General features: G+C 38.2%; 1 protein-coding gene across 5 annotated transcripts in view; it reads right to left on the bottom strand.

Annotated features, from left to right (window-relative positions):
* Window positions 1-281: 281 nt before the first annotated feature.
* Window positions 282-23,164, bottom strand: part of KCNIP3 (potassium voltage-gated channel interacting protein 3) — a 91,793-nt gene continuing 68,910 nt past the window's right edge. For 4 of the 5 annotated variants that reach the window (XM_075207372.1, XM_075207371.1, XM_075207374.1 and 1 more), the window contains 6 exons: window positions 21,924-21,993; window positions 6,247-6,317; window positions 5,824-5,931; window positions 2,782-2,886; window positions 2,621-2,683; window positions 282-2,449 (listed from right to left, as the gene is read on the bottom strand). In XM_075207372.1, the coding sequence (XP_075063473.1) occupies window positions 2,402-2,449; window positions 2,621-2,683; window positions 2,782-2,886; window positions 5,824-5,931; window positions 6,247-6,317; window positions 21,924-21,993 (465 nt within the window). In that variant the 3' untranslated portion in view covers window positions 282-2,401. The remainder of the gene's footprint in view (window positions 2,450-2,620; window positions 2,684-2,781; window positions 2,887-5,823; window positions 5,932-6,246; window positions 6,318-21,923; window positions 21,994-23,164) is intronic. The other variant, XM_075207373.1, reaches the window with a different exon arrangement.

The raw sequence follows: 23,164 nt of genomic DNA on the forward strand, positions 1-23,164 counted from the left end.
AGGGACCAAAGAATAATGGGACAAACAAAACAATCCTACATCATGGTCTTCCAGATCTTTTGGTGTTGCTGAGCTCTCCGGTGCGTTCTTTCTTTTTAAGAATGTTCCAAACAGTTGATTTGTCCACACCTAATGTTTTTGCTATCTCTGAGGGTTTGTTTTGATTTTTCAGCCTAATGATGGCTTGCTTCACTGATAGTGACTGCTCTTTGGATCTCATATTGAGAGTCGACAGCAACAGATTCCAAATGCGAAATGTCACACCTAGAATCAACTCCAGACCTTTTACCTGCTTAATTGATGATGAAATAACGAGGGAATAGCCCACACATGTCCATGAAATAGCTTTTGAGTCGATTGTCCCATTACTTTTGGTCCCTTAAAAAGTGGGAGGCACATATAGAAACTGTTGTAATTCCTACACCGTTCACCTGATTTGGATGTAAATACCCTCCAATTAAAGATGAAAGTCTGCAGTTAAAGCACATCTTGTTAGTTTCATTTCAAATCCATTGTGGTGGTGTATAGAGCCAAAAATATGAGAATTGTGTCAATGTCCCAATATTTATGGACTTGACTGTAATTCTAATAAGAAGTTACAACAGTTTACTCATACATGTGTCTTCTTGTGTACAGTAGACAGTCATTTAGCCCAGTTGTGCCCTATTCTGGCTCAGACTGCAGCAACAGTACGTGTTTCGCGACTTTCCACACAGAAGCACAGGTGGGGGTCATTACTGGTTCAAGCAATTTTATACACTAACCTGTGTCCCTTGTGAGAGATTCACAAAACGTAGTGGTGTTGGTGAGGCCTGATGTTTGAGAACCACCGTTTTACCCATATGATCCTGTTTGTTTCCCACTATGTCAAATTATAAGGAGCCTTGCATTGACACTAGCATACCTCCCAACATTTATCCCAGCAAAATCATAGTAGCCCGTCGCAATCAGCTCAAGAACCCTTTTAGGGCAGTCCTGCCAAAATGGAGACTTTTGGGAGGTATACACTGCTCTGGTAAGACATTGTAAGAGAGGTGGATGATGGACATAAAATAATATATATAACTAAATTGTTGATCTTGTCTGTTGTGCAGTGTCTTAATACATATTTAAATAATTCCTCTTTAAGAAAATGCAGCTCTGAAAGCCAGAATTGGATATTATCTAAAATACCTTGGGGTAAATGTATCATACTCCGGTTTCTTCAACTCCCTCGAGTTCGGCGAGATGACAGCTAAAATTTAAAGCGGCGCTGCCTTGTAAAGGGAAACTTGCCTTTACAAGGCAGCGCCACTTTAAATTTTAGCTGTCATCACGCCGAACTCGTGGGAGTTGAAGAAACCGGAGTATGATACATTTACCCCCTTATCAGAAACAAACAATGGTGCAAAGTAAAATAGTGGGATTTGAATATAGCAACCAACCAGAATTTCACTGTCATTTTTCCTATTACTGTTCAGAAATAGAAAGCAAATATCTGATTGGCTGGACAAAAATAGCTTTTTTTTACCTGTGCATTGGTTTTCAGAAATGCCACTTACTGTCATCTCAAGATGTCATGGACTAGGCAACTTGTTTACCGTACATGCCAAAAAATCACTCTGCAATAAACTGCTCTGTCAGGACTGCAAATACAGATAGTACATTCGTTATCCCAAGATATTCCAAAATTAAATCAGGTTAGAGAAACAGTATTACTCATCCCAAGGGGATTTCTTTTGCTGTCCATAGTAGTTGTCTCCAGAATAATTTACTATGCTCCATTATAGGGGTAAATTAGATAGGACCCATGATAGGTCAGGATAAGCTGAAATAATTTGAGATATTTTGGGATATTAAATGCTCTATTGCGGTCTTGTATAGAACATGATGCAAAACTCTACAGGGTAGTAAACTTTTAGTTTGTTCCATGAAAACAAAAAATGCTGATCATATCTGTGCCTCGTCTTAACCCTTCTAGTGTGAAACGGATTTGGCAGGTTTTCAGATCTTTGCGTAAAGCTTGTGTATTCTTTCACAAAACATTAAATGTTATGCTTCTTCTTTTCGGCTATTTGTTGGGGATTGGTATTGTCCCCCTCGTTGGGTTCAGGCAAGAGCGGCTTTCTGTAAAAATCCCTGATTTAAGAATCCTGGCTCTTGCAGAGATAAATGTGCTTTTTTTTTCTAATAATATAAAACAGTCCTTATAAAGGTGAGTTTGGTATGGTGAGGAGTAGGAAGGGATCAGTGCAAACAGGCAGTAGGTAGGATCGTCTGTTCCCTGGGAGAGAGAGATAACACCATCCTTTAACTGTTTGTGACACGAGCAAGAGGGGTGGTGGATGTGATCCGAATGTTGGAATACTCCATCAGATGAGTCATTTCTAGTGCTGGCATGGGTGGAGTGCTTTATCCTCTTCTAGATCACATTCTCAAACAGTTGCATGGACCTCATGATGTTTTCATCCTGTTAGTGAGAAAGATAACTAGTTACTAAATGCAGTGATTCAAATGATACATCTTGAAGCCAATTGGAAAAGTCTTTCTGAATATTATCAACAATATATCTTTTCCATTTTATGTGTTTCTACTTGATGATCACTGAAAAATATAGGTGATCAAGAGCAAAACAACACACCTTTTGACAGGTCTCCAGAAACTCATCAATAGTCACAACTCCATCATGATTCCTATCCATCTTCTGCAAGAGAGATCAAAAGTGGAAAATTCCAGTATTAAATGTTAGGTTAGGAAAAGGAGCGGCTTTTATTTCCATTATGAACCTAATGTTAATATTACCTGGAAGAACCTCTCCACATGCTCTATTGGGGCATCGTCTCGTAACATGGGATAAGTGCAACGTCCCATCATGTCATAGATGGATTTCATAATAGCCAACATCTCCTAAATGTGGAACAGACGTTTTCCATTAAAACCTTTACATATTTATTTTAAATAGTTGAATATTTTCCTGGGTTTTGCACATCAACCTGTAGTAAAACTCCCATTTCTGGTCTATACAAAAATAATCCTGGTGTGTATTAAACAAAGTGATATATTTTTATGATTTATTGCATAATATATTAGTAAAAGTATTAAAATAGAAGAATTTATGTTATCAGGATAAGCTATTCTGTAAGTTGTCTTTTATATTTTACCTCTAGACCAGTTAACCTTTTTGGCGGCTGGCACCACTTTGATTCTAAAAAAACGTTCTTGCCCCCGTTTAAAAATATCTTTAGTTTTTTATATACCTCCAAAGTAACGTAAAAAAAAAAAGATGACAATACCACTAACAGTTTCAGAAGAAGAAAGAAAGTGAAGTGGGCATAATAAAAAGTTGTTTTTTCAAATCATAAGTTTCAGATAGAGAAATCAAATTTTTTTTTGAAATAGACATGCCAAACTTATCATTGATAACTATTTTGAAAACTTATAAAAGAGGGGGAAAACTTAAAGAGGGTGACGAGGGAAAAGATGGATGAGAAGAAGAGATGGGGTGTCCTGTGCTCCTGTTAACAGAGATGGTTAGATCTAGATAAAGTCACTTCTATATGTGTCCGATTCTTTCAAGGTTAGCCAGCTAAACCAAGTAGTGGTGCACTCTTCATTTCTGTCTACAGTCATGGCCCAAGGTTTTGAGATTGACACAAAAATTATTTTTCGCAAAGTCTGCTGCCTCAGTTTTTATGATGGCAATTTGCATATACCGCAGAATGTCATGAAGAATGATCATTTGAATTGTAATTAATTTCAAAGTCAATCTTTGCCATGACAATGAACTTGATCCCCAAAGCCACATTTCCACTGCAATTCAGCCCTGCCACAAAAGGACCAGCTGACATCAGGTCAATTATTCTCTCGTTAACACAGGTCAGAGTGTTGAGGACAAGGCTGGAGATCACTTTGTCATGCTGATTGAGTTATAATAACAGACTGGAAGCTTTAAAATGAGGGTGGTGCTTGAAATCATTGTTCTTGCTCTGTTAACCATGGTTATCTGTAAGGAAATATTATAAACTTGTACTACTTTGAGTTTAAGACTTGGGGGCATCTGTGTACCTGTGAGCACATTCAGCTCTACGGGAAAGGCGGCTGCTATAAGTGAAGACTTCTTCTGCCTGTTCTATGAGTTTATGATATTTGCCGTCAGCCCTGACAGGAAACACGTGCAGTCATCATTGCTTTGCACAAAAGGGCTTCACAGGCAAGGATATTGCTGCTAGTAAGATTGCACCTAAATCAACCATTTATCGGATTATCAATATCCTCAAGGAGAGAGGTTCAATAGTTGTGATTGGACTACTGAGGACTGGGGTAAAGTCATTTTCTCTGATGAATCCCCTTTCAGACTGTTTGGGGCATCTGGAAAAATGCTTGTCCGGAGAAGGAAAGGTGAGCGCTACCATCAATCCTGTGTCATTGGAACAATAAAGCATCCTGAAACCATTCATATGTGGAGTTGCTTCTCAGCCAAGGTAGTGGGCTCACTCACAATTTTGCCTAAGAACACAGCCAGAATAAAGAATGGTACCAAAACATCCTTCAAGAGCAACTTCTCCCAACCATCCAAGAACAGTTTGGTGATGAACAATGCATTTTTCAGCAGGATGGAGCACCTTGCCATAAGGCAAAAGTGATAACTAAGTGGCTCGGGAATCAAAACATCGAAATTTTGGGTCCATGGCCAGGAATCTCCCCAGACTTTAATCCCATTGAGAACTTGTGGTCAATCTTCAAGAGGCGGGTGGACAAACCAAAACCCACAAATTGTAACAAACTCCAAGCATTAATTAGGCAAGAATGGGCAGCCATCAGTCAGTATGTGGCCCAGAAGTTGATTGACAGCATGACAGGGTGAATTTCAGAGGTCAACACTGCAAAAATTTACTCTTTGCATAAACTTAATTTAATTGTCAATAAAAGCCTTTGACACTTATGAAATGCTTGTAATTTTACTTTAGTATACATAGCAACATCTGACAAAAAGGTCTAAAAACACTGACGCAACAAACATTGTGAAAACCAATACTTGTGTCATTCTCAAAACTTTTGGCCATGACTGTAGTGTGGCCAGGATGATATCTTACATTGACCTTTAGAAGTCTAGTCTATGGAACCAATCCTTAACTGATGGAGGAATAGTGGATTTCCACATTATTGAAAGGCTTTAGGAAGGTTTTGTTATATGAGGAAATCGGCCATAATGAAATTTAGAATCCAGAGGCATTAACACTTTATTTGCATGTGTAATTTAAGTGAATGACATGTTAATGTGTTATCAGTAATTGTATTCAAAAGATCACTAACTGGGTCTGACTGCAGTGTTCTTCAATATGATTACTGACAACAAATCTGTGTGTAGGAAAATGAAGCTGGCCACACACACTACAATATAGCAGCTAATATCAAGCAATTGACCCAATCTCACAGTTTTCGTGATCGCAAAACAAAAACAACACACAATAGTGATCAGTATCATTATCGGGCATGGAAAAAGATGACAGCTATCGACCTGTGTGTGTGGTCATCTTCTGACCTCACTAACAATAATCCAGCTTCTAGGACCAAGCGCTGAATGCTTGTATCATCCAGTTTGTCTACACTTTGTGTGGCCAGATGGGGCAATGATCCTTTTGCTCAAGTTGAGCAGCTGGATCTGTGTGGGGGAACTCTAATTTCCCCCTACGTTCACATCTGCATCTTAAATACCTTTAACAAATAAATATGTAAATGTTATTAGCTATATAAGCAAACTAGTGTTTTCAGTGTAGTGGCCCTTTAAGAAATATGACGTAAGTACTTTTGCAGAACACTTCACCCATAATGACTCCGACATACCTCCTTGGTGATATATCCATCCTTATTTATGTCATACAGATTGAAAGCCCATTTTAATTTTTCATGGACAGTCCCTCGTAGTAGAATAGACAGTCCAACCACAAAATCCTATAACGTAAAAGGTAGGAAAAAACACATTATCATGTGCCGCCATGGGTAAAAATTTATGCCCCCAGTAAACTTGTCTGGTGTGCTTCTTTGTTTGCATAAACTCACATTTTGTTCCGTAAGTAAGAGAATACAACTCTTGGATCTACAGAATTCTTTGGTAATATGTTATCAATGCAAAGTACAGCATCACTGAATTATGTAAACTGCAAAGGAATACAGAATATTTAGCAATACTGTATTTGTTTATCTAGTAGACCTTTCTGGACTCAGTACACCCTTCAGCCTCCCCTTCTTATCCTTTAAGTGTCTTACCTCAAACCGTATTGCACCACTTCTGTCCAGATCAAAGGCGTTAAAGAGAAAATGTGCATACATTGTAGCATCTGCAGATAGAGGGAGAAAGAGCCATTAGTACAGAAATTCAGCAATTACTTAAAATCACATTACCACCCACAAATCCATTAAATATTCCATATTTTTGCAATAAAAATTAGTGCGTGAGCTACATAATCTTGTCTGAAGCATTTATTGTCCATACATGTAAAAACGTTGATGCCGGATCTAATTGGATATGTTCTACAAGAGCTCTAGGTACCACATTTGCTAAGCAGTCAAAATTGTATTTGCATTGACGTCCACATTTTATGATACACATTGTGGAATACCTCTACCGTCTAGAGAATACATTTTTCAAATTTGTGTACACTCAAATTGCCCTGATTATGGCAATGATTAGTTCCTAACTCTTGTGAGTAACAAAAACACCAAGACTTGGAAGATGAATCAAGCAGAAATAAAATCCATAAGCCCACAATATTCCTGAAAGTGAAGCTCTCACAAGATTTGGATCCCTCTGCACACCAGCTGATCTCATTCTATCTCACAATAGACAGAACACATTAAATCCCTAACTCACAAAGTCTACAAGATGAGGTTTTATTATGCCTCCATTTCTGTTTGATAACCTCTTGAAAGTGACTAAGATAGCAGAGGGCCCTTTTAAAGCATTTCATTTCTTCTGGATACATTGGGATTTTCCCTTAAATATCTTATGTCATGGAACAGCCACTAGACATCAATTATTTTATTGAAAATTTCTTCTAAACAGACTGACAGAACCCCAACATGACCAGTTGTGGAGTGAGAATCAGTTTATCTGTCCTCATGAGTAGAGTTTCTTCATTTTGATCATCAGAGATAGTCTACCATGTGTGACAGCCATACTTGTCAATATGGCCACATTGGGGCTTATGCAGAGTGAGTACTATGCCAGTTTTCTGGTGTGAAATCACTCTGAGCGTGTAAAATGTACATGCAATTGTGAATGCATACTGGGAAAAATACGTATATATGCCTAAGAAAGCTGACGATGACATCCTCTATAATAATAAAAACAGAAAAACTTACCTAAACTAACAGATGTTGATGTATCTAAATGTTTCTTGGACATCAGATGAGATGCCTTCAGCAATCAGATGACTGATTGTTAACCTTTGGCTAAAGCTCCTGTACCTACTGGTTACTCCAGCCTCTTTTAAGAATCCTTTACAAAGGCTCTCATGTCACATCTTGTTAATTTATTTAACTTCTGCTTACAAGAGTCCAGATGTCCCTCAGATATACTAGACGTGCAGGTAATCACTTTCGATTAGGCAGATGAAGACCCATCTATATGTCCAAATTATAGATCAATTACACTTCTAAACTCAGATTTGCATCGATCAAGTAACATTATTTATGGTAGACAAGTCCCTGACAATACTCAAAGAACAATCAATTTAATTACATTGGCTCTTGCCTCTCAACGCTCCTTCACTGCTACTGTCCTTAGATGCAGAAGAAGCAATTCATCATCTTGGTGTTATCTAACCCATACACTTTAAATATTTGGATTTGAGGTCGATGCATTAAAAGCTTTCCTAGCATTGTACCCCTTTGCCAGTTTCTCCCAAGCGCTTTGTCGGTCGTTATAACTAACTGATTCTTAAACTTCTCTGGCAGCACTTTGTCCACTGCGAGCGTTTACAGGGAAACTCCTTACTATAAATTTAATGACCAAAACTGAGGTCCTCCCTTTCCACGTTACACCTATGCTCTATAAGACTTTACAACAGAAATACAAATACTCATGGCAAAAAAGGTCGCTAAAATAGTTAGGAATACAACATCAACAAGCTCCTAAAGAACTTTTTGAAAAAAAAATTCCCCTCTTTTAATGTACATTAATAAATAATTGTGGTCCTGGGAAGTACACAAAATATCATGGTTGGGGCACATCGATACAGCCAAGAAGCGTACAGCCTAAGCAAACTCAAGTGTATGTTTCAAACCATCCAAATTTGAGTTCCTAAAACATTTTTTTGTAATAATTTTATTTATCAAAAAGTCAACATTATAAACAGTAATGGAACGTGGACAAAATGAACAGATTGAAACACAAGGTCAGAACCAAAGCCAAAATTTACATCATGCAAATTAAGGATGCAGTATGTTCTGGAGGGACAGAGGGGGGCAGGAGAGACAGAAAAATAAGGATAACGGAAGAGGCATTGCGGAGGCGGGGGGGAGGGGGGCTAAAGGGAGGATTAAGATGAGATATCAAGGGCAGATCACTCAGGAAAAGAAGACCTGGGCAGTTATGAGCTGAAGGGTAAGTGAGTATTGAAGTGATCCATCCAAGGCTCTCAGATTTTACAGAGTGCCTCGGGGAAGTTGATTATGCTTGATACACACACTAGAATCTGTTTAGGATTTATTGTCTAATTGTCTAAGGAGACTTCCAGGAAGCCGCAAGTTGGCAGGTGGCAGCAGAAACTATATGACCGATCAATTTGTTTTGATGGCAAGTGGCCGATGGGACACCCAGTGGTAGGAGGAAATATATTGGAGACAAAGGGATATCAGGTTTATAAAACAATTGATGCCCCCCCAAAATGGCATAAGCCTGGGACACTGCCACCAAATGTGTAGAAACCTACTAACAAGTAGATGGGGAGTCTTGTTGGGACAGTGTAGGACCTTGTAAGCATTTTCCTTGATTTTGATGCAGAGTGAGCTGTGTTCTCTCTAATTATAGACCACTCCTTGTCGTCTACCTTTAAAACATTTCTTGTAAAAAATGAAAAGCTATATGTACTGGAGATCTGAATCTCTATAATATTACAGACAGACAGTTGTTGCAGCATTTCAGTGTAGATCAGTGTATATCAGAAGGTAACTGTGAGATACACACTGCTAGAGAGTGTAATTGATGATTGGCAGAGAGTTCAGTAAGCAAAATTAATCTAAGGGACAAACTAATTAAAAATGTCTAAATCCCAGGTGGACTTCTGTTAACAACATTTACAGATAATTACAGGCAGATCTAGGAACTTACATCAGAACTGAAGATGTTTGAAATAAAGCTGTGTTAATGGTGAAAGTATTTTTTTCTATGCTCGGCAGACTTTGTATGTTTAGTTTTGTAACCACCCTTCCAATCTGAAAGGACTGATAACCGTAAACAATATAATCCACTCAACTGCACAGCAAATTTAAAATTAATGTGAAAAATCACAAGTTGTAAAGTAACTTGTCATGTAGGTGTAGTAATTTTCTCAACTCAATAGGCAATGTTTGCTTGAGAGAAAAGGGAATGTGGTGACTGCTTATTTCAAACTGAACCAAGGTGATAGAGGTAACTATCTGTATTGTAAATTGCAACTTCACAAGTGTAGTCAGATTCAATGGCAACATTGGAACAGGCAACTGATTTTTTAAAGTTGCAGACAACTCTTCGTGCAAAGTTTGCGAATACTTTATCTTCATATTACCATTTAGTCTGGATACATAGTACAAGTGTTAAGTTGAGCAGTACACAAGTATGGTAAACTGCTTGCGATAAACGTAATAGTTTGACAGAGCAGATTTATAATCAAAATGCATAAATTCAAAAATACATTAATATATCATTGCAAACTAATAATTTAGCAAAATAAAAGAGCCCATGAATCCACTAGTAATGGAGGCAAATGGCACTTCTTGCTTCAGAGACTTCATTAAGTTCCTAGTGACTCCTGCATTCTCTTGAAAAGTATTTCAGCCCAGCAAATACCTCCGCTGTATGTAACAGACAGGTATGCATTCAACACTATTCTAGTGTAAATATAATATAATCATCAAGCCTATCCACAGTAGTCAAGCAACAGCATCAAAAATTCTTAAATATGCTGAGAGCCTCATCCCTTAGGCTAGGTACACACTACAGAAATTTGTGACCAATGTGTTATCTACAACCATTGTACCTATGACTGAAGTTCCGATCAGTTTCCCGATTCATTCGTACACACTGTACACGTTTTAAACTATTTTTGGTCCATTTAGCATCTTGGCTGTAATTTTTGTCTGTCGTAGTATCGTCTGAAAAGATTGCGACTCTGTACACACTGTGCAGATATAAGACGTCCCAGCAGCAACATGCTAAACAAATTTAAATAAAAGGCTGAACCTCAGCGCACACAATACCCACAAACAACGATTCCGGAAAATGAAATACATATCATAACCATTCATTTTTGTACAGCATTCTGTATAGTGTATGTTCGTTAACTCTCTTCGTAACTACACAATTACTACAATTTATTTTAATATAATGCCCACAATAAATGAACAGAAACCTCATGTTTTTTTGTTTTCGCTATGGCAAGTACACTGTAAACACAAACCCGGAGGGAAAGAAAGGGAAAAAATTTGATTTGTTGGACCAAATAGTGGTTCCATAGGAGAGACTCTTTTTCACATATGCCCCTGCTATAGGAGATATGGTGACTTTAGGAATTTCCTGTAGATGAATGATCCCACATTTCACTAGCTGCTCCAACTTGTCACTCCATTCATCCACCTCTTTAATGAGACCCATATCTGCAGAGCAGAGACTGGTTGCTACCTAAGATCTTTGGCCACAGGAAGGATACTGGCAGATCTCAAGTACAGCATCGTAATTTTACCACAAGTTCAGGTTTTAATCATACCTGAGACCTGTGAGACTATCGTCTAAGTTCTGCTGGACAATATATGAAGGTTGTTAAAAGAAATGGTCTATTAAAATATAAATTAAATATATTAACATATTAAAAAGCCACACAAACAAAATATACAGTACAGAATACATTAGATATGTATAAGCGCTTTGTGCCTATATGCTGTCGGGATATGGAACCCATTGAAATGGGGCAAACATTGCTTTGGGTTTAGAGGGGTATGAGACCCATCTCTGATATGCAGATCAAAGATAGGCTGAAGAAGGGTAAGCAAAATATTTTAACTTAAATAGGGTGCACATAAAGCATAATAAAAATTTTTAAAAAGACATTATTATAAAAAAACAAACAGGTGTCACAGCTGTTCATAATGTAAATGTTCAGTTTTCAATTGTGATGGACGCTCTATGTATTGTAGCATCCTTGTGCTTCCCATAGGTGTTGAAGTCCTGTAGGCAGGAGTGGTAACTGCTTGGCTTCTCATGACAGGATGTTGTCTGTGGAGTGGTAGTGGGCAAAATGTATAAGATTGGGCTGGTCTGAAATATCCTTGCTCCGGTGTGTGTGTGTGTGGATTGTGTCCACATAGGGGCATATTCAATTAGCTTTCCGGTCCGCGGGATCGCGCCGGAACAGCCGCGAAACTTAATCCATGTTACCGCAATAACGTGGATTTTCATTCGCAGCCCATTGGGTTGCGTACGAAAATCCGCATTATTGCGGTACCGTAATACCGGCAATAACACGCACTTTTCGCGGTAATGCGCGTTATCGCGAACCGGAAAGCTAATTGAATATGCCCCATAGTGTCTTGTGAGAGATCCCCCCCTATAAATTATGTCATAAACTAAATGTTCCATCTCCATTCGCATCAAATTGGTCTGGTTCCTTTGACATTAAGAGGTTCCTTTGACTTTATAATTTTTTGTGTAAAAGCATCACTTTGCTCATGGTCACGGACCCTTTTTTCCCCCTCCTTCCAGTTGAATCCCCTTGGGGCTGGGTGGCTTTACCATTGTCCTGTGTGGGTAGAAATGTGCTTTCCTGGTTGCTTCTGTCAGCTGGGTGACTTCCGGCATTGTGCCACATTGCTCTGCCACATCACTGAATCCAGCTTCAGATTAGACTGCTGTTACTAGATTCTAGACCAGTAATGGGCAACCTGAAACACTTTGTGGGCCGCAGGATGCAGCCCTCTAACCTTGACAAGGGCCGCACATTACCCTTCTTTTCAGTAATAAGTTAAAACAATACATTTAATCAATTTAAGAGACAATTATCTGTAATAACATCAGGAGGCATTTTACACAAGTGTTACAGGCTATAGCAAACAAATATGACAATAAGCCAGGAAGGAAGGGTGAAGGCCATAGGGCCAACTGTTGCCTATCTCAATGAACAGGCTGCATTATCCTGAATACTGGTTCAGGCCACAAAATAGTGAATACCTCTTCAAAGGTCTCAGAGACGTGACCATAAGTGTGGGTGTTGGATAGTAAAAAAAAAAAAAAAGAGAAAAATATATACTTCCTCTTTAAATCTGTGATAGTTCCAGTTGCTTTAGCTTACCAGATAAATAGCCTTATTTTCTTGGGTAAAAACATTTTTCATCCCCCCTATACTGTTACTGATTTTGATAAAAAAAAAAAAAAAAGTGATTACATTTTTAAAGGTCATGGTTTAAATCCCACAAGTACATTAAAAGGAATCTTTCATGAAATTATATACTTTGCTCATCTTAGACATACTGTTTCACTATGTCCTTCTTTACCACATCTCACCTTATTGATCTTGAATTACGAAGTAAAGAGCTTTTTTTTTTCAACATTAATAAGTGAAGCATTACCCCTCACCTTTGCTTACTCCCATTATCCTGAATACAGACTTAACATTATTTTATTATGCATAGAGATCAGTAAGTTGTACATTAGTGTAAAAGAGATGTTTTGGTTTTTTTTGGTCTTTTTTACTATTTTGAGATGTAGGACATTCATTGATAGCAATTCCAGGTTTTTATGTGTCACTGGATGAAGGCTAAGTTTGGACCTAGTGTTTCAATAATAAAGGACTACTAAATCCAAAATGCCAGTTTCTGTCTATAAAAGAGTTTCTATTGACGAGATATCTGCAAACCAGACATCCAGGGGAGGGCTGGCAAAGTTTAGCCCGGGGGGCAAGACTTAACTCAGCAGCCTATTCGGAACATTTTAAAGGAAAAAAAAATCAATGTGGCCTAGTGACCCAGCCCAAGGTAGCCCACTATGGGACTGGCCCGGGGGACAGATGCCCCCCTGCCCCTTAGCCCAGCCTGTCCCTGCAGATATCTGTGGTTAAATTTGGTTTCCAAGACCATTGTCATGTTTTAATGTTAGTTTTAGTTTTAGCAAAACCAAGCTAATGTTGTTTTTTTTAAATTTACGCAATGATGTAAATTTAATTAAAAAACATTAAATAAATATAACAAATGAAATTGTGTAAATTGGATGTGTTTTTTGTGCCTACATAACTATATAATTTACAGTATAATGACCACCTCATAATTGCTGACTGCCTAAAATAGTTACCTTCACCCTATATTAAATGGATTTGTGTAACATGTTGATGGATAATGGGATTATTCTCCCCATTACATGCATTGTCCTGTTTATTTTTCTCTTGCTTGTACACCAATCCTCTAGCCTCAGGACAGTGTTATATCTTTCCTCTACTAATAGTATTAGAAGCCAATATATGAAACAGAGTTGCAGAGCAGTGGCAGATAGGATGACTGTTTAATAAAAGATTCAAGTGGGCAAAGCCAAGCATTTATTAATAATAGTACAAGAAGATGCCATTAGATATAAATGAAACTATAGCAAAGAGCATCCTCCGTTAGATAGCTGGCAAAAGACAGTGCTTAATAATAATAAACAATGGTACAAGGTGATGGCATTGGATGTAAATGAATCAGAAAAAGCTGTGATAGGGAATGTCACTTTTTTTGTGCTTGTAGTGCTTGGTTTCCTTGGGCCCCACAAAATGAAAGATTATGGATTTTGGACTAGGTTTAGGATTCAGTCTCAGAGAGGGCATCTTCCTTAATACACCTCTCATCATCAGTGTCAGCACTCATGTCAAGTTACAGATTCTCTTTTAATTTGTTATCAATGCTATTCATCAAGCAAGTCAAAATTAAATTTGACGAATACCATTTGTTTTCTACATTTTTGGGAAGTAACATCCTGTGTCATTCACTTACAATTTGACCGGCTGTACTAATCACTCTTTCAGAGTACACAATGGAGAGTGGGCAGTTTAGGTAAACCATAGCCTGTCTGTACAAAGGGGCTTCAAAGAGTCTCCTTTTTCTTCCAGTATTCAAAGAGACTCTCTCTGATGTCAATGTCTCTATTATTAATGAAATAATATTTTAAAATACTCTTCGCTCGAGCCATAGTTTTTCAGTTTGAGACTTTGTAGAGGCAATAAGATATTTGGGCATCTATTTTAAGCCTGACCAGGTATCATAATACTCTGACAAGTGTGTGCTGTGGCAACTCATTATGTGTGAATTTTCTTATAATAAGTCAGGTTTTCTAGCAGAAGCAGCAGTATTTGCAGAAGAAGCTGCAAAGTGCATCTGGTTACTGTGCCACTCAAACAGGTTACTTGTTTTCAGTTATCTGTTTACATGTCTTTACTTCTGTGTCTTATGAAAGCAAATACATTACATATGCTTAAATTTAGCATGGTTGTCAATAGGGAGTGATCAGATTTCAATACGCTGTAAACCCTTGGGTTGTGGCGATTAAAAAAACTCTGTCTACAAGGCCCAGCAGTATTGGTTATTTTCATATACTCCTTCTTTTTGGGAAGAGATACTTGTGTTAGTGAAGTTTTTTTGCAATTGATACTTTACTGCAGGACGTAATGATGAGGGTAAGGATGGTGCTGCCAGTGAAAACAGAAGGTATTACTACTACCGGTAACTGATACATGACTGCCTTTTGCTACAAATCATGGTGCCTACATGGTCTACATTTCTAACTTTACTTGCTTTGTTTTGAGAAGAAATGGGGGGGTGGACCAATCCGCTCAAAGGTAGGGACAAACCTCTATTAAATATGGTTAGATATGACATATAATATGAGGGGGTGCTCTCATAACTGGACGAATCTAGACATCAAAAGGATAAAGTTGATAATAAGTATCAGCTGAGCAAAGTAGTGTGCGAGGCACTCCTGTCCATGGAGGTTATAAATGTAAAATCAACTTTATTGTTAATTGTTATTAAAAAGAATTAGATAAATAACCAGATGTCATATAGGTCGGCGAATTAAAAATTAGAGGTGAAAAAGATTGAAATAAAGTGTTAGAGAAATAAAAAATGACCCGTAGGGAAAGCCGGTAACTTTTATTAAATATCGGATTCGTATTTTAATTTAATACGTAAAGACTAATTCAGTCTCTAATTAGATTCTTAGTATGCAGGACCACTGTAAATTCATACATTGTGTCTAATCAAAGTATTGGTTCATAGCAGATACAGCCACCATTATAACTATCATAGGGTTATTATTAGCCCCATATAGGATACTATCATATATATATGGAACACTCTCATATATTCTTGAGATGTCCTATATTGTCATATATATGTATGGATATCCTCTCATATGTTCTAGAGATGTCCTATATTCTGCAGAAAGAATCTTGTGGGCTTGCTGCAAAATGGTAGTAACAGAGGTTTGTATCTGTTGCTATTCTATAAGGACACTATATCCACAAAAAGAGGGCAATAAATATAGATGATTTCTCCCCACATAATGATACAGCCGTTATTATTAACTTCATATGGATAAGGATGTGATCATGTGTATCCATATGACATTGTCATGTACTTGTTTCTACATCTTTTACCCTAGATAAGAGATTATTTTAGGCTTGTTGCAAACTGGTAATGGTGGAGGTTTTTATTGATAATTATAATTATAATTTCACAGCAAGCCCACAAGATTTTTCGAGCGCTAACGCTAACAATTGAATACGCCCCAATGTATGAATTTACAGTGGTCCTGCATACTAACTGAGAATCTAATTAGAGACTAAATTAGTCTTTACGTATTAAATTAAAATACGAATCCGATATTTAATAAAAGTTACCGGCTTTCCCTACGGGTCATTTTTTATTTCTCGAACACTCTATTTCAATCTTTTTCACCTCTCATTTTTAATTCGCCGACCTATATGACATCTGGTTATTTATCTAATTCTTTTTTAATAACAATTAACAATAAAGTTGTTGGGGGCCCGAGGCAGGACTCCTATATAAAAAAAAAAAAAAATTACCTTTTGCTGTCACCTGACTGTTCAGGTCAGGTGGCAATCCAGCTCCCTGGTCCCCTCTTCCATGATGCGCTCGTAATGAATGTTGGGTGTTATGACGTCATCACGCCCGACATTCACTGCGAGCACAGCACAGAGAAGCGCAGGACAGCGACGAAGAACAGAAGAGGATTCGACTCGAAGAACAGGGCGATTGTAAGCTAAGTTAAGGGGGATTTGAAAAAAAAAAGTGATTATATATGTATAATCACTTTTTTTTTTTTTACACACAATCACGGCTATCTTTGGTTACCGAGTCTGGATTTAACGTAATTTAGCATCAGCATAATTTCATATTCTCTAAACCACAAAGCAATAGGCAAGTTTATCTAACTTAAACAAAAGCTTACAAAGATAACCTGAATGTTTAGAAAACCATAGACGGCCAGATAAATGTTTTTTTTAATACTGTTTGTATAAACATTTCACATACATGTCCTTATAGGTATCTTCTGCAGCTTACACTGTGACATAATGTATTAAAGATAGGCAGTCAGCCAGATAGAACTCTTTTATATGAAGCAACTTGCGCGAACACCATTTTGCATTTTTAAATATAACAGCTAACATACTGCTAATACACAACATTGTATGCGTGTATTGTAGTTTTGCATAGTCCATATTTTTACTGAGCATATACTGTGTGTGTATATATATATACAGAGAGAGACAGAGTAGCTAAATGACCCTGGGCCCGTTGCAAAACATAATAATGCGTCCCTCTAATATCTTTCCACCACACACAAAAGCCTGCACACATCGTGCCTATTTCATGGACATTTTACCAGAGCTGCCTACTGTTTGGGGCTTTTCTAAATCTGTCTTTGGTCTGGCAGCTAATATGTGCCGGAATAGCATAAATACACAGCACCGGGCCTGTAGCACCATGTTACTATGCTGCTGGAAGAATATTCAAGAAAACAATAAATATATATATATATATATATATATATATATATATATACAAAAATAGACGTGGCACACATAGTGTATCACAAATAAAACATTCCTCCAAAGAAGATAATTGAAATGGCCTCGTACCAAAGATATAATAATGTGCAGCTTATCTAATGTAGTCATTCCAAGGGTAGATATCCGATAAGAGTCCTCTTGTATATGTTCTTTTTAGTCATCAGATAATAAGAAAATAAAACAGAAAGAATGAGGCTTATCTGTGCGACTCCTAGATAGAAAATAGGGATTCCATGGTTCCACCTGGCCGGGGTGGTTCAAGAAAACCACAGGAGAGAACAGAGAGCCTTCTCCACCTCGACGCGTTTTGCCGTCAGACTTTATCAAGAGGTCAGCAATGGTTATATATATATATATATATATGGGCCCCAGTGCACTGCTTTGCCCGGGGGCCCATAATGTTGTTAAGATTGCCCTGGTTTGACAATGCCTTGAAACGTGTCTGGGTTGGGGTAGCTATATTTTCTCACACAAGAAGTGGATCTGTTTGTCGGGATACAACAATGTATTTATCTAGGGCATGTGGTTTTACCTGTAACTGCTTTACTTCAACATACTCTACAACATCTTCCTCCAAGGTAGCATTACTTTATTTCTGTATCTTCATCATTACTAGTAATCTTTCCATTTCCAAACAGCTGAGAAACTGGGGAAAGAGGTTCAAGGGGTTTCAAGCTGCTGAAATGTCAGAGGGTCAAGTCTGGGGCACTCTTAGGGCTAGATTTACTAAGCTGCGGGTTTGAAAAAGTGGGGATGTTGCCTATAACAACCAATCTGATTCTAGCTGTCATTTTGTAGAAGGTACTAAATAAATGAAAGCTAGAATCTGATTGGTTGCTATAGGCAACATCCCCACTTTTTCAAACTCGCAGCTTAGTAAATCTAGCTTTTAGACTCTACTAAGAATTATTTGAAGGCCCAGTTGTTTCTTCTGGAGTCTCAGTGTTCTTCTACTGGTTCTTTGCCTGTTTTGAAAGTGATAGACGTATACAAGCTAGAGCGGGATGTATTATAAATTACAGAAAATGCCTGACCCTAGTAGGGAGTCACTTCTGTACTAGGCATTGTAGTATGAACAGTGGCAGGACAGGTATTAATAAAAAGTGACCATGGCCTGAGCCTTTCCTTGTCACTGTAGATGGTGTATAGGATGTTAGCTCTTTTCTTTTTCTAATGAAATGTGTCACAATCATTAAGTTTTGCTTTAATGCATGGAAGAGCTGTTCTTCAGGAGACCTCTTCCAGTAATTTTTGGACATCCCTGTCTGAGGCTTTCTTCTTAAATATCCTTTTTACTAGAAATAGAGCTCCTGCCAGTACTGGTAATGTGATGCTCCTGTTCCGTGTACTGCAGTGTGACAGGAAAATAAATCAAATGACAATTTGATTTAGAGAATATTCTCTATTAGCTGCCACCATACCTAATGAATGCGCAGTGCAGTAAGGAAGGAGGGACTGATGATGTTACCTTACAAATCATCCACTGCCGCATAATGCAGTTTAATAACAGCTTTTTTGTCTCTCTTAGGGGGTCTATTTAACATTGGTGGCTAGTAGGTGGCTGTGGGGAAACGAGGTATTAATATCACCTCAACCTGTCTGCACCTCGTTTCTCACAAACTGCAGACTATAAAAACATATAAAAAAAATTGGCCCTCTGGTTCCCCATATTTGTCAGTCATATTTAAGCTTGTATATATTCTATTTTGAAAGTAGTTAAAATGCCAGCCAGCATGTTTTGTTATCTTGCAGACAAGTCTGTTGTTTCAGCCTAGGCAAAAGGATTATTGTCCACCAGTCCTGTATGACCAGGGAGTCTCTTGTCTTTGTTTAGCTGTGGGTCTGTGTGTGCTAGCATAGGGAAAAGGTCCACAGACAGAGCTCTATGTTTAATTACAGAGTACTGCATTGTGTATTTAAATGTAAATGTGTCTGGATTGTGATCTCTCCTGTTTAAACAAACTCTGCTGTATAGCCACAGAACAATACCTGTCCCTAATTAATTCAGGAGTGGCTTATGTGCTACCCCTTTGTCTGTATGTTTACCTGTGAAAAGGTAAACACAGAAAAGGACCAATCAGGCATTTCCTGAAATTGCTGATGTGGTCATTTTTGGGCTTAAAAGACAGCTACAGAGGACAGCAAATTGGCATTCACTACCAAGTCATAGCTGAAGTCAGGCTGGCATTGAGATATAGATCCCTGCCACTGACAGGAAAGGTACAATCAGTCTCTGTAGTACTGCCGTTGCCCTGATCTACCTCTCCAGGTCTTGGGGAGCTGTGTGTCCGCCAAAAGCGGAGTGGCAGTGACTCAGGGCCGCTACCTTTGCTGGTAGCCTTAAAGGAGAGAGGGGGATAAGCTTGGATTGATAGACAACAGTCCCTGAAAGTGACAAGGGTACTGGTGAGGTGTTTTCATTATACTCTGTATGTTGTCTGTGCCAGACTGTAGTTTTTCAAGTTATTGTTTAAATATGTTTATTGCTTTTTGGTGCTACCATTTTGTTAAGTAAACTTATTTGTTTTATTTCAGATATTTGCCTGGGTGATTTTGAACCTTGGATAGGTACTGGGTAGGCCAGCTGTGCGGCGCAGAAGGTTGCGTTAAACCCGGTATCCTCACAGTGGCAGTAAGTATTATTTTGAATTGCTGCATACACCATTGATACAAAATGTACTGCAGCTGATGTTTACCATGCCAGGGCTGTTTTCCCTGGATTGTTGGCTCATCACAGTTTAATAAAAAGACCTCTAATTACTTTTATTTTCTTAGACTATCTTACATAAATTTTAGATAGCAATTTGCACTTGTTTTATTTTTGTGTGCCTGTGGAGTGCTTTCTGTATGTTCTCCCACCCACTCTTTGCCGCTACTCTGCCTGTTCTGTCACACAATATTGATTTGATTAGTTTCACATGTTTTCAAGGAATTGAAATAAACAATAACGGTCATCAACACTGACCCTTTGCTCCGCCTCTGACACACACAAAATCAAAGAAGATTTTAAATTTAATATTCAATATTAATAATACTTCACTATTACTATGATGTTCATTCTGCAGTCAGTCCTCCCTGCCAGAAGTAATGTGTTACTTCTCTGTATGGAGTTTACATGCATGCTCTCTGTATTATGTGGTGGTCACTAATATGCTATCTGTGTTGTACGGTGATCATTAGGTTGCTCTCTGTATTGTATGGTGATCACTGGGATACTATCTGTATTGTATGATGGTCACTAGGATGTTCTCTGTATTTTATATCGGTCACTAGGATGCTCTCTGTATTGTATAGCCTATATATCGCTAGTACAGGCCAAATTATTATGCAAAATAGTACAATACCTGCTTCGTCTTACTTGCTATACAATTTGCATGGCACATTCATGGGAGTATTTTTGTTTATTTCAAACAAAAACAGCACCTGTTGAATTGTTGATGCTAGTGTTTACAAGTAGTCACTTAAAAATATGTATTTTTCATGTTGGAAAGCCACCCCTGCCCACAAGAAAAGGTACAGAGGTCATTGGGAGGGTAGAAACACTTCTGGGAGTCACAGCACTCTCACCACCAGGGCTGGGGTACGCTAATATCTTGGGTGCAGGAGGCAGGCGTTGGAGATGTGATCTGTGTTTTACACTACTACGGAGAATATGTCCCCAGTAAGAGCTCTCTGTATGTCCAGTAGCAGGATGACAGCCAGCCTAGGAAGCTTAATCTCCCACATTAGTGTAATCTTCTAAGGTTGAAATGCTACATTTTACTTTCAAACATTGCATGTTAGCATTTCTTGTATTGTTGATGCTAATGTTTACAGGTAGTTAATTACAGTTATATTTAAAATATGTGTTTTTATTTCCCTTGCCCCCAAGATGAGGTATAAAAGGCATTGGGAATGTGGAATCTCTTTTTAGGTGCAAGGGCATGCCCACCACTATAGCTGGGACATCATAAAGTTTTTGACACAGGGAGAATTTAGAATCAGTGGTAACTGATCAGACCCCATTAAGTATGAGCTGTATTACAGTGGCCAGGCTTCATGTAATAGCAAGGAGAATTCCCAGACCCAACTACTATAACTTCAATGCTAATCCTGGGAACTCCCTGCTGCTGAATTCAGCTACACCACTTACATAAACAATGAGTGTACTCCACCCATTGGTGTTCTGCCTCCTTGTGTTGCTCCACCTACCAGTACAATGCTCCGCCTACTTGTGAGTTAGTGACTCCACCTACAAGTGTGTGTTGCACTGGCCTTGCTTACCACTGATGTGGATATAGCGGTAACTGTGTGACCTGACTACAGTTGATCTGGTCCCGCCTATGTGAAGTCACTCTCAGAATTTTTTCTAGGGTCACTTTAAGTTCCCATTCCAATCTGGTTGTATTGCTAAAATAGGAACTAATGTTGTCCATACTATCACCAGTCAGTATATAATCAGTATAACAATAGTTATCCAAAAGGAAGTGCCATTAATTGGTTTCTAATTAGTATAATCATATAATAGCTCTATTTAGTACTGTATCAGAGATGTTGTCTCTGTTCTCTACAACAATATACACAATGGTGAAAGACTGGCTGCGCTTAGCTGAGAGATATGACAAACAATATACAGAATTACCAGAATTCACTGACCTCCTTGGGGAAAAAACTGTGAGTAGATTAATTTGAAAGTTTCCTCATCCACCAATCCAAGTGGGCACTCCTGAAAAGAAACAGATGAGTTTAGCTGTAAATATATTAGAAGATCAAAACCTGTAACTAGAGGCAATTATCTCCATCAGCCACTAGATTGAAAGTTGTCCCCATGTGAGAGAATACTATTATCTGTCACTAGAGAGACAGTAATGAGCGATTAATGTCACCTGTCACTACAGACTATTATCACTGGAGAAAATATCATTATACGCCACTAGAAAGACGGTTATTACCACTGGAGCAAATATCGCCACCTGTCACTAGAGACAGTTATTACCTTTAAACATAATAAAATTAAATACTGGAGGATTATTACAAGTCAAAGAAGAGAGTACCTCCACCAGTCATGGAGAGATTAATATAACCTACACAGAGGAGAGTACCTTCACCTGACAATAGAGAGATTAGTATCACCAGTTACAGAGGAGAATGTCTTCCATTTGACAGAGAGTGTTTCTTTACCTGACACTATAGAAAGAAGATTGTCTCAAAGGAGAGTACCATCACGCTGACACTAGAGAGAGGACTGACAACAGTCACACAAGAGAGTAAAATCACCCAGACACTAGAGAGAGTAAAATCACCCAGACACTAGAGAGAGTATAATCACCAGTCACAGAAGAGAGTATAATCACCCAGACACTAGAGAGAGTATAATCACCAGTCACAGAAGAGAGTATAATCACCCAGACACTAGAGAGAGTATAATCACCAGTCACAGAAGAGAGTAAAATCACCCAGACACTAGAGAGAGTATAATCACCAGTCACAGAAGAGAGTATAATCACCCAGACACTAGAGAGATGACTATCACCAGTCACAGATGAAAGTATTTTCCTGACACCAGAGATAGGAATATCACCAGTACCAGAGTGTCTTCACCTGACACTAGAGAAAGATTATTATCAATAGTCACAGAGGAGCATACCTTCATCTGATATTAGAGAAAGAGAAATATCACTAGTCACAGAGAAGGGAATAACACCTCACATTTGAGGCAGTATAATATGTTCTATAGGAGGCAGTGTAACCAGATAGTAATAGAAAAGGAAAGTGTCATGTGGTACATAGTGAGATAATATGTTATGTAGGAGGCAGTATCATCTGACAAACAGGGAAAGTGCTATGTGGCACATAGTGAGGCAGTATAATATGTTATATTGGAGGCAGTATCATCT

Source organism: Mixophyes fleayi, chromosome 4 (assembly GCF_038048845.1).
Source record: "Mixophyes fleayi isolate aMixFle1 chromosome 4, aMixFle1.hap1, whole genome shotgun sequence".
NCBI lineage: Eukaryota > Metazoa > Chordata > Amphibia > Anura > Limnodynastidae > Mixophyes > Mixophyes fleayi.